General features: G+C 52.2%; 8 protein-coding genes across 8 annotated transcripts; 4 read left to right on the forward strand and 4 right to left on the reverse strand.

Moving 5' to 3' along the window:
* Positions 1 to 243: 243 nt before the first annotated feature.
* POX_h09869 (uncharacterized protein) lies at positions 244 to 474 on the forward strand (the record flags this gene model as incomplete). The annotated part of the gene is made up of 1 exon (XM_050118614.1): positions 244 to 474. The coding sequence occupies one exon, from the start codon at positions 244 to 246 to the stop codon at positions 472 to 474; it is 231 nt and encodes a 76-aa protein (XP_049965401.1).
* Positions 475 to 958: 484 nt separating this feature from the next.
* POX_h09870 (uncharacterized protein) lies at positions 959 to 3,370 on the reverse strand (the record flags this gene model as incomplete). Its single annotated transcript, XM_050118615.1, has 2 exons — positions 959 to 2,794; positions 2,942 to 3,370. The coding sequence occupies 2 exons, from the start codon at positions 3,368 to 3,370 to the stop codon at positions 959 to 961; spliced, it is 2,265 nt and encodes a 754-aa protein (XP_049965402.1).
* A 575-nt stretch (positions 3,371 to 3,945) lies between these two features.
* POX_h09871 (uncharacterized protein) lies at positions 3,946 to 4,755 on the forward strand (the record flags this gene model as incomplete). Its single annotated transcript, XM_050118616.1, has 1 exon — positions 3,946 to 4,755. One exon carries the CDS (start codon positions 3,946 to 3,948, stop codon positions 4,753 to 4,755), a length of 810 nt encoding a protein of 269 aa, XP_049965403.1.
* Positions 4,756 to 5,454: 699 nt separating this feature from the next.
* On the reverse strand, positions 5,455 to 5,976 carry POX_h09872 (uncharacterized protein; the record flags this gene model as incomplete). Its single annotated transcript, XM_050118617.1, has 1 exon — positions 5,455 to 5,976. The coding sequence occupies one exon, from the start codon at positions 5,974 to 5,976 to the stop codon at positions 5,455 to 5,457; it is 522 nt and encodes a 173-aa protein (XP_049965404.1).
* A 2,523-nt stretch (positions 5,977 to 8,499) lies between these two features.
* On the reverse strand, positions 8,500 to 8,806 carry POX_h09873 (uncharacterized protein; the record flags this gene model as incomplete). Its single annotated transcript, XM_050118618.1, has 2 exons — positions 8,500 to 8,568; positions 8,660 to 8,806. The coding sequence occupies 2 exons, from the start codon at positions 8,804 to 8,806 to the stop codon at positions 8,500 to 8,502; spliced, it is 216 nt and encodes a 71-aa protein (XP_049965405.1).
* Positions 8,807 to 9,547: 741 nt separating this feature from the next.
* On the forward strand, positions 9,548 to 10,171 carry POX_h09874 (uncharacterized protein; the record flags this gene model as incomplete). Its single annotated transcript, XM_050118619.1, has 1 exon — positions 9,548 to 10,171. One exon carries the CDS (start codon positions 9,548 to 9,550, stop codon positions 10,169 to 10,171), a length of 624 nt encoding a protein of 207 aa, XP_049965406.1.
* Positions 10,172 to 11,462: 1,291 nt separating this feature from the next.
* On the forward strand, positions 11,463 to 12,559 carry POX_h09875 (uncharacterized protein; the record flags this gene model as incomplete). The annotated part of the gene is made up of 2 exons (XM_050118620.1): positions 11,463 to 11,678; positions 11,753 to 12,559. 2 exons carry the CDS (start codon positions 11,463 to 11,465, stop codon positions 12,557 to 12,559), a joined length of 1,023 nt encoding a protein of 340 aa, XP_049965407.1.
* Positions 12,560 to 13,013: 454 nt separating this feature from the next.
* Positions 13,014 to 14,011, reverse strand: POX_h09876 (Ribulose-phosphate 3-epimerase; the record flags this gene model as incomplete). Its single annotated transcript, XM_050118621.1, has 3 exons — positions 13,014 to 13,286; positions 13,421 to 13,672; positions 13,769 to 14,011. 3 exons carry the CDS (start codon positions 14,009 to 14,011, stop codon positions 13,014 to 13,016), a joined length of 768 nt encoding a protein of 255 aa, XP_049965408.1.
* Between the last annotated feature and the right edge of the window lie 1,405 nt (positions 14,012 to 15,416).

Consider the following 15,416-nt stretch of genomic DNA (forward strand, 5'->3'; position numbering starts at 1 on the left):
GGGTAAGGTTGATTCCAATTTCGGGACCCATAAATTAGGGAGGAGGAAAAATCAAAAGACTCACCCCCTAATCTCACAAGGGGAGCAGAGTTTCCAAATCCGACCTTCAAATTACCGTGGCTGAGAGTTCAAGAATAATCTCCGGTATACTACGACCTCAAAATGCAAAAGTAAATCATCGTGATCGTCATCAGTCATTCAGTAAAGCAGGGAAAATCTTCGTCCATAGCCACGACGAGGCCTATGGCGCTTATACACATCACTTTGACCTGCTGTCCAAGCTCTCCCGGGGTGCTCCATCCACTCGCTCCCCTAATACTACTATCAACCGCTTTACCAGCACTCGCTGCCGTCTTTCTGCGCGCTCAAATGATGCACGACCGGGCCTGTCTTGTGCCCGTGGTACCCTGCAGCGTGGCTGTGGATACTTTTCCGCTTGCCTGGAAAATAAGCTTCCGCAGTAACCACAATTAGACACACTTACGCCCCTGGGTCCAGATCCAGACCAAGACTGGCGGCAAAGACAATCCAAGACTCAGCGTCAACATCAACTCACCACGAACAGGAAGAATAGCCATAAGAGAAGAATGTGAGAGAGATGAAAATGGGATCAAACGGAACGGAAAATCCGGCCCCCCAACTTGAGGCATCAGGAATGAAGATCAGGCTTCATGTGCCGTAGCTGTATCCATTAGGACCTCGGAAACCCACACCCTGTTGAGAATTATGTGCAGCCAAAGAGAGGAAAGAGGAAAAAAGATGGAAAAAAGGTAGAAGAAGATAAAAAAAAAGAGAGAATGGAAAGATGCCAAATAGCACTCATCAAAAGTCGAGGAATCAGAAGAAAAGGAAGGACAAAAAAAACCAATTCAAAGCTCTGGGTGAAATTCGACACTGTCGGTAACGAGGAAAAGGGGCTGGGGGCTGACTGTCGAGTGCACCGTCGCGGTACGGTCACTCACATGACATATGTCTCCAGCTCCGAAGGCAACTGCTGGCTGTCCATGTAAAAAGGAGCCTGCAGTGTACTGTCGAGGTCGAGAGCCGCGGGGTTTTCAACGAAGCCATCGTAAGAGTGACTTTGGCCAAGAGCATGGGTTTGTGCGAGGGACTGATTCATCCCATAAGGACCTGACATGCTTGCACGAGGGTTCATGCCCACACTTCTCGTCATCGGCGCGGTGGCAGCTTCGTGTTCGAGAGCCAGAGTGCTACTCTCACAATCGGCCGGTAAGGACCCGGCACCATCGTCTGGGTCATTCTCCTCAAGCGCATCGGTGGATCGCTCATCGGTCCGTTCGATCGTCTCACGCATCCAGAGCTTCAAAACCTCCATGGGTGGGTGATTTCCACCGCCTTTGCCCCCGCGCTTCTCACTATCCTTCCCGCGGCCACCACGACCACGCTGACAGGGGTTGAAGTGGGTTCGGCGGAGATGCGCCGCCGCGTTGTAATTAGCGCCGTATCGCTTGCCATTTCGGCACGCTTTACAATTTGCTAGAAAACTCTTGTCCGGGGAGATATCCACACAAACCCAGACCTTGCGGACCTGTGCGTGAACCCGATCAATATGACGGCGTAACTCATGTTCCCCATGAAATCCCTCGGGTTGATCGTTGCATAGATGGCAATGTGTTTTGGGTCGGGGCGGACGGTGAACCGACGCTTTCGGAATCGCAGCCACCTCCTTGGTGGTTCCGTCGGCGGAAGAGATGCGAATCATGCGAGTTGGATCACTAGGGCTTGGCTGAACCTGGACATTCTCTTTGGATTCACGTTTTGGCGCGATGGGTCGGGCGCCATGAACAATTTGCTCTTGCGTCCGTCGCACAGCGCGCGACGGAGCAGCTGTGGTAGGAGAGGGATTGCTCCCTGTGGAGTTGGTAGGTTTCATGTCGACCGCTTCGACAGGAGAATGCGCCCCCATTGATGTGGGGGGTGTTGGTGCCGCGACTGAGATCTGCTGAGGCTGAAAGGGGGCCGTCAAGGGCGCGGACGAAGAGTATGACGACGGACGCGAGAACAGATATGAGGCGTTTGCATCGAGATCCGAGTACAGCGCGGACGAGAATGATTCATGGCCAAAGGGGACCGAGGTTGAGGTCGTCATCCACCCCGGCGGAACTGAGAATGATGAATCTATATCAACGGGTGGTACTACGCGATCCAAACCAAAATCATTGAACCCGCCGATGATGGTGTCTGTCGTTCCACTGCGGGTCATTTCAACCGCGCCAGCTGGTGGAAATTCGGAGATCGTAGAGGGTTGCCCGCTGTACGCAGTTGAAACAGATATTGACTGATCTGACCCAAGATTTGCAAGACCGCTGGTCAACGCGGACACTTTACTTGAAGTGGGTACGTTGATTGCGGGCTGGTAAAAGGGAGTCGTGTTGGTCGAGTTCACAGGATCCTCGAATCGACTCGTAAATTCGGACGGGGAATACTCATTGACCCTGTCATGGACGGTAGCAAATCGACCACCCAACTCTACTGAGTGCTGATACTCCGGTCGTTGGCGCTGCTGGAATAGAGGGTGTGCTGGGCCCACGGACTGTCGTTTCCTTGTAGGCACTTTGGCTGGCAGAGGCCAGTGGGAGGTTGGAATTTGCTGACTCTGGGAGCGAACCATTCCCGGCGTCGATGCGTTCTTCATCGATCCCGGAATCATGATCGGTGCATGTCGATAATGTGTCTGCTCTGCTGGCCAGAATGGGGCCTCGTGCGATATCTCCTGGCAGGGGAGGTGGGATGTAGCGTGGTTGAGGTCGGAGGCCGCGAGGAGATCCGGGGTCTACCAAATGTCAATCCAATGACGGTGGTGTTGGGACGAAGACTCAGCAAAGGAGGGTCAAAGCAGGGAAACAGAGATGGTGTTGAATGTGGTGCTGATATTGCAAAACGAAGGAAGTTGGGAGCAAGTAACCAAGGTCACACGTACGGTGGCTCGCCGTTTTGCCTTCGGAGGACCAGAACCAGAACCAGAACTAGAACCAGAACCAGAGCCGGACCCGGAACTAGAGCCAGCAACTGAGCCTGAACCTGAACCTGAACCAGCTGAACCCGGATCGCGATCACGGCCACAAGCGGAAGCTGATGCGGTTTCGGTGGAGGGCAGGGTTCGCGGCGTCACGTCCTGTCGAGATCGTTTCCCCGATTTCCCCGAGACATGGCCAGAAAGCGGTAGGCTGGGCGCCGAGCTGGATTCACCTTCGAAAGACGGAATGAACTGGTTGAGCTGTTGTCGCCAAAGAAGATGGCGCTGGGTCTCCGGGAGATGGGCATGTCGAACCAAAAACGCTTCCCTATACGAGGTCATAGCCCGGGTAAACAATTGCTCGTCGTCGTCGATAGCATGTAGCGCCATCATGGGGGGCGTAAATGAGGGAGGGAAATCAAAGATCTGGTCAGACACAAAGCAAGCTCCTCTACCAGTAGATTGACTCTGTGTGATCAGTAGAATGCCGAAGCGAAAATGTCAAAATCGACACAGCGGTGGGGTATCGGACATGAATCATCAGCAAATAGATGCGCGATAGATTCGAGTTGTACAGTGTCGGTACCCACTACTCTTTACACCTCATCTGACTCGGTGAGCCATTAGCATTCTGATTGACAATGGCCGGGCCAAGACGATACAGAATTTTCACAGGCCATGCGCCTTCTAACACCATAGAATGACGAGAGAGAGATGGGGGGGGGAGACAGACTGCTCACTTACGGGGAGGGGCGGGGGACTTTGAAGGTGAAGATCTAATCAAGTGGTCCCGTTTGAAGTGGATCTGGGTTTGACAGATTCGACAGGACCGGGGGAAACCAGGAATGATTAAAAGGGCACCGAACACGGTCTCTCGAGTCAAGTTACGGGCAAGATGGTGGGAATGAAAAGTGCGCAAGTTGGGTGAAATCGATGCAGAGACCAGCAAGTGTTCCTCGTTGTGAAGGATGAGAAGGGTGAAATTGGGCAGCGGGATCGAGACACACGAGGGCCACTCCGTACGGGCGGATCGGGAAACCCAAAAAGTACACGAGTTGCAATCTGAGAGAATCAGAAAAGAAGGAAAAACGAGATCCGAGATCCACGGCCCTAATCGAGGCAGGTTGCAATTGGGTAGCTGGGGGAAGAAAAGACAAAAGTCCGTCCGGGGACCAAAAATCGTGGGTGACTGGAAGGAGGGAAAAGAGCGGCAACCCGACCATTCGACTGGGTGTCGAGGATTTGGCGTGTCGAGCCTCGGGAGATCACCGCGACCATCCGGTGGAGGACGAGGTACCTCACAGGCTGAGGGGATGGAAGAGACTAGGAGGAAGGCTACTACTAAGGGTCTGGAGAGGTGGCGTGGGCCCTTGGGGATCGAGAGAATCAGTACTCGAATCCAGAGAGCAAATGGATTTGCAACGGGACAGATGACCACAATGACAGGAGTGACGAGTGGAGGCGGGTCGGAAAACTGGGAGTTGGGTTGCCGAAAAGGGTCATCCACGGCCTATTCAACGGGACTCGGGCAGGAGGAGGGGTTGAATAATGAACGAGGCTCAACCGCCATCACCATGACCAGCCTCCAGGAGACCACCTGCACTTGGACGCAATCAGAGGAGCTTTGCTTACTCCATCGGACCACCGCTAGGATTGGTCCTTACCCCGTTGGCCGCCATGACAGGAGGATCATTGAGACTGGGTCGCAGAGAGATCACATCGCACTCTCCTCGCAAGAACGAGAGGCCTCAATGGTGGATTGCGGGTTGATCACTTAGTTGGTCATGGCTATCATTGCGGTTGTGACTATTGCAGCCGCGTAGCCAAGGAATGGACACTTGAATGAGCACAAACCGGCCCGGTTGGGTTGGGTCGTGCCTAAGCATAGCCCGCCCGGCGACAAACCCACTGTATACTTGTCTGATGGGGAAAATGACGTTCTTCGATCCCTATGAAAACTCGTCGCAGATGAATCGAGTGGATTGTTTATCTTCGATCTCGGAGCGGATCGCCCGACAGTGGGAGGGTCCAACGTTCCTGGTTTTTTTTTGAGCGGGTGTCTCGCAGTTCAATGATGTCGTCTGTATGCTTTCAGGGGACATCACTTTCCCTCCAGAGAGACCGATGATACGGGTTGGAAATCAAATCATCCATCACCGCTCCTTGTGCGGTGTGGTGTCTCTTCAGTAGGTCCGAGGAACAGGGCCTGGACCCGCCGATCATATTGGGCCACCATCCTCGCGTACGAGAGCATTGGTTTATGGGTGCGTTTCAGGGAGAGAAGGGAGCTTCTCGAAGGCTTGTTACCGAAAGATGAAAGGCGTCCTCGGTTTCACTCCCTGAGCCACGTTCAACGCGTGCGGTCTCTATCTGACACTTCCCAAGGCACCGTGGGTGCATCCGTTGCGTCGAGCCGGTAGCTCCAGACTACCATCGCCGCGGTGTCGTGGCGCGACGCGACCGATGGGGCCAGGGGCCTATCCTTGGAAGACACAGCCTCCATGCTCTCGGGCGGCTGCCCATCCACACTTTGCACCAAAATCTTTCTGGGACTGGGACGGACGGGTGTGCACGGCGCGAGATGCGTAGACTTCTCGAAACTCTCCTGCGTGCGACGATCGCTGAGTGGATCGGCTGTGGCTCCTCTGGCCGACGGAGAGCCACTGGGGGAAAGTGAGGCGGCGAACCGGATGGCTCTTCAACTGGTCGACGACTCCATTTTTTCTCTCTTTCATGCACGGTGCGCTGCCTGACAGCGCAAATCGGACAGAGATCGCAACGATGCTCCCGTGGATTGGTTCCCGCCAGGAGAGGTGGGCTCTTGTTTCAGTCTGGCTAGGCATCGTGGGGTGGTCGAGTCTGCCAGGTCCCCTCATGTCGGGGACTAGAAAGGCCATCACACGCTCGACCTGCGATGGACCGTTGCTCAACTCGTGCCTCTGCCATTTCTGGAAACCCACCAGTGCTCTTTGGGAGTGACATTCAAGTCTGGCATTCATGACAGCCTTAGTATATACATGTTGGTCCTACCCGTAACTGAGTACTCCAAGCTAAACGGCTACTGACTCTCAGCACCTCGTCAGTAGTCAGCCAGCCACTCATGGTTTGTTCAGTCAGGTTCGTCAAATCAACGTAGAAGAATCTGCATTCTACATAACTCTACACCATTTGGACCTCACCTTGGGTATTCCCCGTAGACACCCCCAAAAATGGAGGGTTGGTCAGGGATGGAGCCATATGGAGCACTAGTGACCGCACATGGAGATGGTCGCTCGCTTCGATGATTTAGTGCGCCTGCCGCGCCTGCTTAATCATGGACGGATCTGGTGAATCTCAGGGGAACAGTACTTACTATGGGCATGATGGATCAGATCAGCATTCCGCAGCGTACATACGTACCTCGACGAGTCGAGAGGACCTAACAGCCTACTATACATGTGACTGTAGATTCTCCGGACGTGTAAACCAGGGCCAATTCGGAATTCATTTGTCAGCCCATGCAGCTCACCCATCTGTGCTAAATTTGCTGTCAACCGATTCAAGCAAGATTCGAAATCTTCTCAAGGACGCAAATGGACCCCTCAGGCAGAAAGACGAGCTGAGTGGTGACGATGGAACTGTCTCCTCTCCCCCGCCTGAGCGCGTACCACGATGCCACGTTGCCAGCCCACCTGCACGAAGAGAGTCAGTTGGGCCCCGGTGATCCCCGGGAGTTGGACGGAGCGGTCCAAGCCCACTTCTTCATCGGGAGATCACGTCCATACCAGAGAGCATTTGTACGGAGGCCCAATTGCGACGTCAATCGCCAGTCTGGTCGGAAAGGAAGACAAAGCTAGCCCCCTTGCACAATGAGCCTGTGGTGGGAACGAAAGGCAGTCGTTCAATACACACCAAATTTAGGATCGTTGAAGCCCACCTTCGAACATGCCACTTAAGGTTTTGAAGATGGGGGAAACGAGGTGTAGCTGAGTGGGTGGAAGACAGCACCATCCCGTGGTTTCACCACGGCGAGTCCCGTCGGCGAACCATGGCTACGCGTTGCGAATGAGGAATGATCCTGTGATGACCATCACGGGGGACCTGAATGCGCTACCTGGTCAAAGGTGTGCCCCCAGTACAGTAGATTCGCCTGCTGCTGCAGCTTTCTAGACTTGACACGATTCGAAATGTCGACTCAACTCGTTAAAAAGTGCGCCGACAATGTTTTTCCGATCGGCGAGGGAAATCCCGGCCGATCTTCAGGGGTATTGATTCGGACAAGACCGACGATCGCGCCTGTGCTGTGGGTCAACGATGATGGGAAAACTTCCACTGGTGACCATGCTCGAGTGTACATCGATTTGGTCGTACACACTTTTATCAGCTATCATTGATGCGTCTTCCTGGAGACAACGAGAATCGCTGCGGGCATCTTGAGGGAGGGTGTTTTTTTGATCAGGTCACTCATGGGCGGTTGTTGAAGGCCATGCTTGTCTATCTAATGGGTCATATGTTAGCAAGTGTACAGTTGTCTGTTCTTCGGAGTGTTTTTGAGTGGATTGCACAAGCTCAAGCCAAAAGTCGATCGTAAGGGGCTACCGTGACGACCAACGCGTATCGAAAAATGTGTCATCTGCAGCAGAGTGACAAGAAGCGAAAAAGACCTCCCTGAGGAGAGGGGTGAAAAAGTGAAGAGAGGGCCAAAGACGGACTCACCCCTGAGGCTTAATATGAATGGGGGTTTCCAAAAGTGACACCGTCGCTTGACTTGATATGGCATGGCTCAAAGGAATGGAGAGGTACTGTACAGAGCCCAGCTCGTGTAGCGCCAGTCGTCGACGCTGTTGCAGGTTCGATTTTGAGATCACCAGTGACGAAGGTAGACGAAAACAATAAATGGGCATCAGTGCCCTCAATCTGGTCTGTTTGTCGGGTGTACTCACGATGTTCTCGATGGGACACAGAGCTCTTCTCAAGCTGAGGGAGGTGTATCCATGGGGGATGAAGAACAGTCCAAGAGAATCAATCAACCACAGAGGGGCTTCGGTGAGTGTCATAGGGAAACCATTCACTCTGAAACTAAAATTCTGCGAGATCGGATGCAAATTGAGCTCTTAATGAAATTTTGAACCGATTTCACTGCGAGGTAATTACCAACTGGACAGTCTTGGTATCTTGCGCTTCTCCAAGCTGCAAGAAAAGATCTTACACCGACATCATGCAGTGGTGTCATGAATCAGCGTAGAATATCCCGACAATGAAGGATATGTGACTTTCGAGAGGCAGAGGTAGCATTATGAGACCCATTTTCCTCGATCTTTGAGTGTGGGACTCGATGAAAAGTACATGGTTTGGGCTTTGAAGGATTTTGGTGTGCACCAGAACAAGCGATGAGTTGCAAGCTCTCACGTTTGATTGTCTTCTTTTCGGACATGTCTCCAAAAATGGCCAAGGCCTCTTTCAAGACGACAATATACGCGTCCACGAGTTCACAGTCGCATTTATCGCATCGGTTTGTCGTTTGATGGCTCTGGGGGTCGATCTCAGCACCTAGGATTGAGCGGAGTGCGAATTTTGGAGGCGTCTTTTTGCATGCACAGCTGATACGGCATCTGCTCTTTTGGTGCTGCTGTCAGAAGTCAACGGAGGCCCTCTGAGCTTCGAAGCTTTGCAAACCAGAAAAGCGGAAAATAAAATCCTCACTTTCTGTCTAGGAACCCAGGTCAAAGAAATCAAGATTCTTTCAAGATACCTGTGATATGAGTAACAGACACGTCCGATGGGGGTACTGACATAGCCACTGTCGCCGCTTCGACTTGATTGGGACTTGAAAACATGGCATTCATGCATCTTGCAATATCCCAGTTGAGTAATTCAAAGACATTTCGGAATCAAAAGGTTGAGACCCTTTGGAAGTCTGCAGGAATTAGATCACACTCACTTGCGAAAGTGTCGTGTGGTGCGAGTCCTCTGGTTTTGTCGGGATGGGAATTGCCGTTGTAGCACGTGCCTGATGTTCCTGAATCGGAAAAGGAAGGGCAGCTGGACTGATGAATTGTACTTTGTTGATATTTTGCCGAGGAATCTCCAAAACAGGCCTATTATCTTATTACCAGACTCGTCAGTGGGGACGAGTGGAAGATTTTCCGCGTGGAGCTTACAAGATGCTGGAAGTTGTGGGGATCGTTACGAGATGTAGTGGGTATGAATGTGGAAAAGCCAAGATCTAAAGAAGGAGGAATTATAAACATTATAAAGCAAAAAAGGTTTCCGCGAGACACGGCTGCGGCTACTGGATCAAGGCAAGCTTAACCACAGAGCAACGAGATTCGTAGTGTCACAGCCAAATGTTAGATGACCAAATAATTGGTCATAGAATGGATTGGCCTCCCTCGACACCGTTGCAGACTACCTCTTCGAGCTTCGGTGTTTTCAAAGTCTATATAGGAATGGCATCGCTCTTCCAGATACGGATCGGAAGACTTGACTTGAGTCAGAGACGAGGAGCATCTCCTCCATCTCACTTCAACGTCCTTGTCTACTCCCCTCCCTAAATTCCTATAGACCACATCGCGCTCATCATATGCAAGAATGTCTCGATCTACAAAACAGAAGATCTCGGCAAAGATCTGCCATTTACTGTCATCCCTCGAGTTTAAAAGTCGGCCCAAGGACAATCCTTTCGAGAGGCTTCCATCAGAGCTGATCCTGGCGATTCTCGCCTCACTCCCCTATGTGGATCAAGTCTGCTTCGCGATCAGCTGCAAGCATATCTTTGAATGTTTTCAGTCCCATCTGGAGAGGCGTGGATGGAAATACTGCAAAATTCTCCCTCAGCTCAGAGAGCGCATCATCAGCGAAAGTTCTGAACTAGGATTTCGAGCGAAGCTGCTCCTCAGGCTTTGCAGCAAACACTGGAAATACTTTGATCACTGCTTCATCCTTCACCAAAAATCTGTGTTACCAAAATTCCTGCTGCTCTGCCAGACTGACCAGCGACCTTGCTTGCCTGACTGTCCATTTCCTTGCGCACTGAACCACTATGGGTTCATCTTCAAGTCTACGGATTTTTCGACTTGCCCATGCCGAGTCATGACTTTCCACCGCACTCTCAAGATAAAACCACAGTGGAAACCAGAAGCCGCCAGTCCCAAATTCGAGAATACGATGGCTGAGGGTGATACTATTTACCTTGGTAGAGCTCCCCCGATGTGAAGATGAATGGCCGTTTAAATGCTGTATCTCTGAGGACCCCGGTGAAGTCTTGTGCCATCCATGCTACCAAGGCTGCCTCCAGCGTACACGTTTCTCAGATTCTCGACTGTAGAGTGACTGCCTATCTTCCATTCATCTTGATCCGATTCCATCGTGTCTGCTTTGCTCCTTATGTCGCAGATGGTCTCAGTCTCACCCCCCCGTTTTCTTGCCCTTGCTCTCATCATGCGTTTGAATGTTTGTTTGAACACGCGAGGACACCAAGGATACATGTCTTGAAAATTTCAATATTCAGCTTGCATGCTCTTGATTGTTTCAATTAGCGACCATGGAAACTTTGTATGGTAGCTTGCGTTCATTTGTTGTCCGGTAATGGATCAAGGTGTGTGTCACCGGCCAGGTGGTTCATCAATCCAGTCCTGTCTCTGAGAAGTTGAGCTTTCAGCTCGCTGCTGTAGTCTGGCTCCTTGGATACCTTGACGTACAACGTGAATCATTGGACCTTCGTATAATTTCCGGTGTCCGATACAGAGCTCGGCCTGTTACCATGGCTCTACAGCACACGAGACTGGCAGTATTCACCGACCTAACCATTGAAAACGGGGAGATTGCCACCCAGACCAGACATCAAATTGGAATCGGCTCTCTCCCAGAGTGAGTATGGACGGGAGTAGTTTTGGGCTTCGGGCAGTCCAACTCAGGGTATTGTCCCCTGAGGCCTTCATTGAGCCTCTACCATCGTGCAGGAATACATATCTGTGGTTTAGTAAGGTTGCAAGTAGATGTTATTTATCGATCTCGCGTATGGATTGGATCAAAAATAGGGCCTAGCAAATGTAAAACATCTTGCACAGGTCCTCATCTGACATTTTATACACTCGAACCTGAAGTCCGCCAGACAAGAGACTCACCACCAGCAGATCTCGTGAGCCTTGATTCCTCCAGCATCACATGACTCCATCCCATCCCACGTGCCTGTCTCGTCATGTGACGTCTCCTATCTCCAGTCCGCAACCGCCCCTCCCCCTAACGTCATCGGGCCCAAACAATCAGCAATCTGCCGCCAATTTGGGCGGAGGGTCCCATGCACTGAACAAATCACCAATTGTAGACTTCCTTGGTGTGAAACGACAACTCCTTTTTTTTCCCCTCCTCTTCAATTTCACCTCCTTTTGCTAGATCATCCACCCCTCAGATGCCTTTTGGTTAAACGCGCGCATTAATCATCGAATCACTCCAAAAAATCCCACCATCTACTGAATGCTGCTATTATTGGCACGACGGTTCCACCATGTCTGACTCGACTCTCTACCTCTACACCTCCCTGACCGCGGGTTCCTCACATATCGTCACCGCAACCGCTCGAATCGAGACCATCCTCAAAGCCAACAAACTTCCCTTCCGCGCCATTGACGTTGCGACCGACGAAGCTGCCCGTAAGCTTTGGGGCCGTCGGTCCAAGGGCAAGAAGCTGCCGGGCCTGGTGAAATATGGCAACATTGTCGGTGTAGGTGACCACTATCTACGGCGGTCTGCGCTGAAATCTGAGCGGAGGCTGACGGCGAAGCTTCACTCGGGCAGGATTTAGAGGAGGTGGAAGAATGGAATGAGTATGGCGAGCTTCGCATGATCGTCAACAGTGTCCAGGACCTCGACGGTATGCCCGCGACAAGCAACCCTCTTCCTGTCTCCGACCCCCCCGCGGTGGAATCGACTCCCCAACGACCCGAAATGACAGCGCCACGAACCTCCACCATTAAAATTCAAAGCCCGCCATCGACCAAGCCAGAGGAAAAGAAGGACGACGCGGCAGTTCTTGCGCTTCGCCAGGCGAGCTCTGAGGCTGCCACCAAGGCAAAGAACATGGCTAACGAGAAGAAGCCCGATGTCAAAAAGTCCGAGTCGACCAAGTCGGATGAGGCTTCAGTCGCGAACCCAGTTCAGTCGGACCAGCCTTCTTCTCCCAAGGCCCATCGTGGATCTGTCGCTCCCGAACTCCCCGATCTCGCTCCTGATTCGCCCTCTGGTCCGAAGCGTCCTCCTCTCGTGCCCGAAGTCGCGGCCGTCTCCTCGGCCAATTTCCACGTGGACAACGCGGTGGAACTGGGACTCGTGGAGCACCACCGGGGGTCGATCATCTCGGGCAGCGACGAAGCGGATAAGGACCAGGTCGTAACGGAGATTCGCCAGTCCATCTCCGGGGCCGAGGGGCCATCCGCCTCCTTGGATGCCTTGAGAAAGGAAGCCGCTGGAAAGGACCACGATGAGAGCATCATTGAGGAAGTGCCGGGTGCGGAGGAGACGCCAATGGAAGAGAAGACCAAGGGGGAATCGGTCACCACGGCACCAGAGAAGAAGATTGATGTGGAAGAGAAAGCGAAGCAGTGAAAAATCGGTTTGACCAGTGCTGCGACATGATGAAGATGTTCGCCCCCAGACACAAATTCTGCTTCCTCCTTTCTTGGGCTGGACCAGCTCTTATCAGCTATGTTTTTGATACCAGACCTTGTTCATGTGTCAGTCAAGCTTTTTTGTTGTTTTATTATTATTGTCGTTTTTTCTTTCTGTTTTTTTGCGCAATTGGGAGACACCAAAGTGTACATTATCCGGGACAATTTCCAATAGAACTCATATGACGTGACTATCCCGCACAAGTATTCAGAACCACGCCAGTCTTGGCTTCAACCTTCGGTTATGTACACTTTACGAACCGTGTATTCTTTCAAAGAAATAATGACTTGCTTCTCAGATGTAGGAGTTTTGCGCCTGGGCAGGCTGACTGTCTCAATCTCCAGCCTGCCTTTGTGCCCATTCTATTCCACGCCGGGAATCATGATGCCCTCTAGACCTTGGACTGAATTTGACGCTTTTGAACGGCCTCACGCAGCTTTTGAATCACATCGGCCGGGTCTTCCGCACCGAAGACGGCGGAGCCGGCCACAATCACGTTGGCGCCGGCATCGGCCGCCTGGTCGATGGTGCCCACTCCCAAACCACCGTCGACTTCGATGTTCAGGTTGGGATACCGTTCGCGCAAAGCAGACACCTTGGGCAGCTCGGAGGCCATGAACTTTTGACCGCCGAAACCCGGGTGTACCGTCATGACGAGAACCATCTGCGCGGGAGGGTGAAACGACATTAGCAGGGATTTTATGTTTCATTCCTGTTTGGAGGGGGGGGATGCTTGGGTGGTGCGCAAAGGGAAATCTGGCAACTTTTGCCCCGGGGAGGGCATCACGATCTACTCACATCGGGGCGCTCCTTCTCATCGGAGCTCTCCAGAATATCCCAGAGCACATCGACCGGCGTGTCAGGCTTGATCGCGATACCGGCCTGCATGCCCTGCTCGTGGATATACTTGATCAGTGCACGCGGACTGGTGGGCTCCGTGGTGCTCTTATCGGCAGGTTCGGTCGCGGCGACGGAGGAGACGGCGGCCTCGTAGTGGAAGCAGTACAGGTCACAGCCGGCCTTTTGGAATTCCTTGACCCATTTATGCGGCTAGATAAGATTGGCAGTCAAAGAGTAATGTCAGTATCAATCGCATTCACCCCATCAAAGACAGAGATGGATGGAGAGGGTCAGGTTGCGACGGACCTCCGCAATCATCATGTGGCAGTCAAAGGTGCCCCGCGCCCCGGGCTCGAGGGGTCGGTCCACGCAGCCACGAATGTGGGAGACCACCGGGCATCCGATGGTCATGTTGGGTACAAAGTGGCCATCCATGATGTCGATGTGCAGCCAGTCGGCCCCCTGCTGGATCTTTTCGGCGCAATCATGGCCCAGATTGGCGAAGTTGGCGCTGAGAATCGAAGGCGCAATGATCGCGGGCGGCGCCATGGGGGGGGAGAAGTGGGAGAAGGGGTGGGAGATTTGTAAAAGAAGACGGAAGAGCTCAAGTCACAGTGAATGACCCAGATGAATGAGCAGAGAGGTCCAAAGAGAGTCAAGATGGGATTCCGAGACTGGCAAGGCGGCAATTATCAACAGTATGCGGAATCTGTCGTCGGCAAGTGACCCGTTGGTCCAAAGCTTCTGATTGACATCACCTCCGGGATCCGGCTGAATGGCTGAATCCGAACCCACTTTTTAAGTGATGACGGGCTGAGACGGTCCAGTCGGAGTCCAGTGGTCAGGCAGGAATGGGGATTTATGTAGTAGTGCGAATTGCACTCCCGACTGCTTGTAGACTCCAATTCTCTCCATCTACGGCATTTCGTTGCAGTGATCTAAGCAAGTCAAGGATCTCTTGCTGCTTGACTTCCTTCCGTTTACTAACTCGACCGCACCGCCATGAAATTTCTCTTTCCCCCCTTTTTATTTGGGTATCATGGCGGCCCAGCCAAATTACCAACCGGTGGTCTATCTCCCGGTTACATGACCTGAGTGACCGACCTCTCTACCTTCGGCTGCTGTTCCCATGCGCGCTTCAATGAAACGACTTCTTGGATAGTTATGAAAGCAATTGCTCCCATGCTCGATCTACTCAGTAGCTCGACCGACGATTCCAGGCTCATGAGGAGACTCCACACGAGGAACGTTTACTATTCCAATCCCAAAAAAAGCGCCATAGCGTGCCTCTTTATGAGACTGCAAAGTCTATTTACTGTTGATCACAGCCGGAGGCTCGCCTGCCCCGGAAATACCGGAGACTACGAGTCTGTGTCTTGGAGAAAATCAATTCATGGAGCAAAACAAAGCCCAATGTCCAGGTGAGAGAATCGGTTTCACTGGGCCTGCTTTGGCACCCCCCGATCAGGGCGTCAAAATGGATCCCCCCATAGGATTTGATAGACTGTTGGTGATAGCAGGGACTCGCTCCCCATCAATCTGGCCATCTTCATCCTCTCGCATTTTAGACTGCTTGCACAGATCTGGATGACACTGGTTATTGCTCACCGCTCATCTCTCAGTCGATAGTCCTATTTGAAGACTTTATCCATCACATATGGAGAATGTCTTTCACTCCGACTTGGCTGAGGTAAATAAAACAGTCACCAGCAACAGATGGGTGGCCCCTGGTGAGGAACAGAAGCCGTACCTTAGTGATACACGTATTATGTTCACAGACTTCAAGTGCACCAAGTCAAACCTGCGTTGAGTAGAGTTGAACAGGCGTTTTGACTATCATGACGGAGACAAAAGTGGAATTTACCTGTTGTTTCTCGAATCCACTGTGTCCACATCATATCGTAGTCGCGTCATTGTTTTTGATTGGGTATAGTCAAAAGCCGAGAGCTCTTTA

Source organism: Penicillium oxalicum, chromosome VIII (genome assembly GCF_001723175.1).
Source record: "Penicillium oxalicum strain HP7-1 chromosome VIII, whole genome shotgun sequence".
NCBI lineage: Eukaryota > Fungi > Ascomycota > Eurotiomycetes > Eurotiales > Aspergillaceae > Penicillium > Penicillium oxalicum.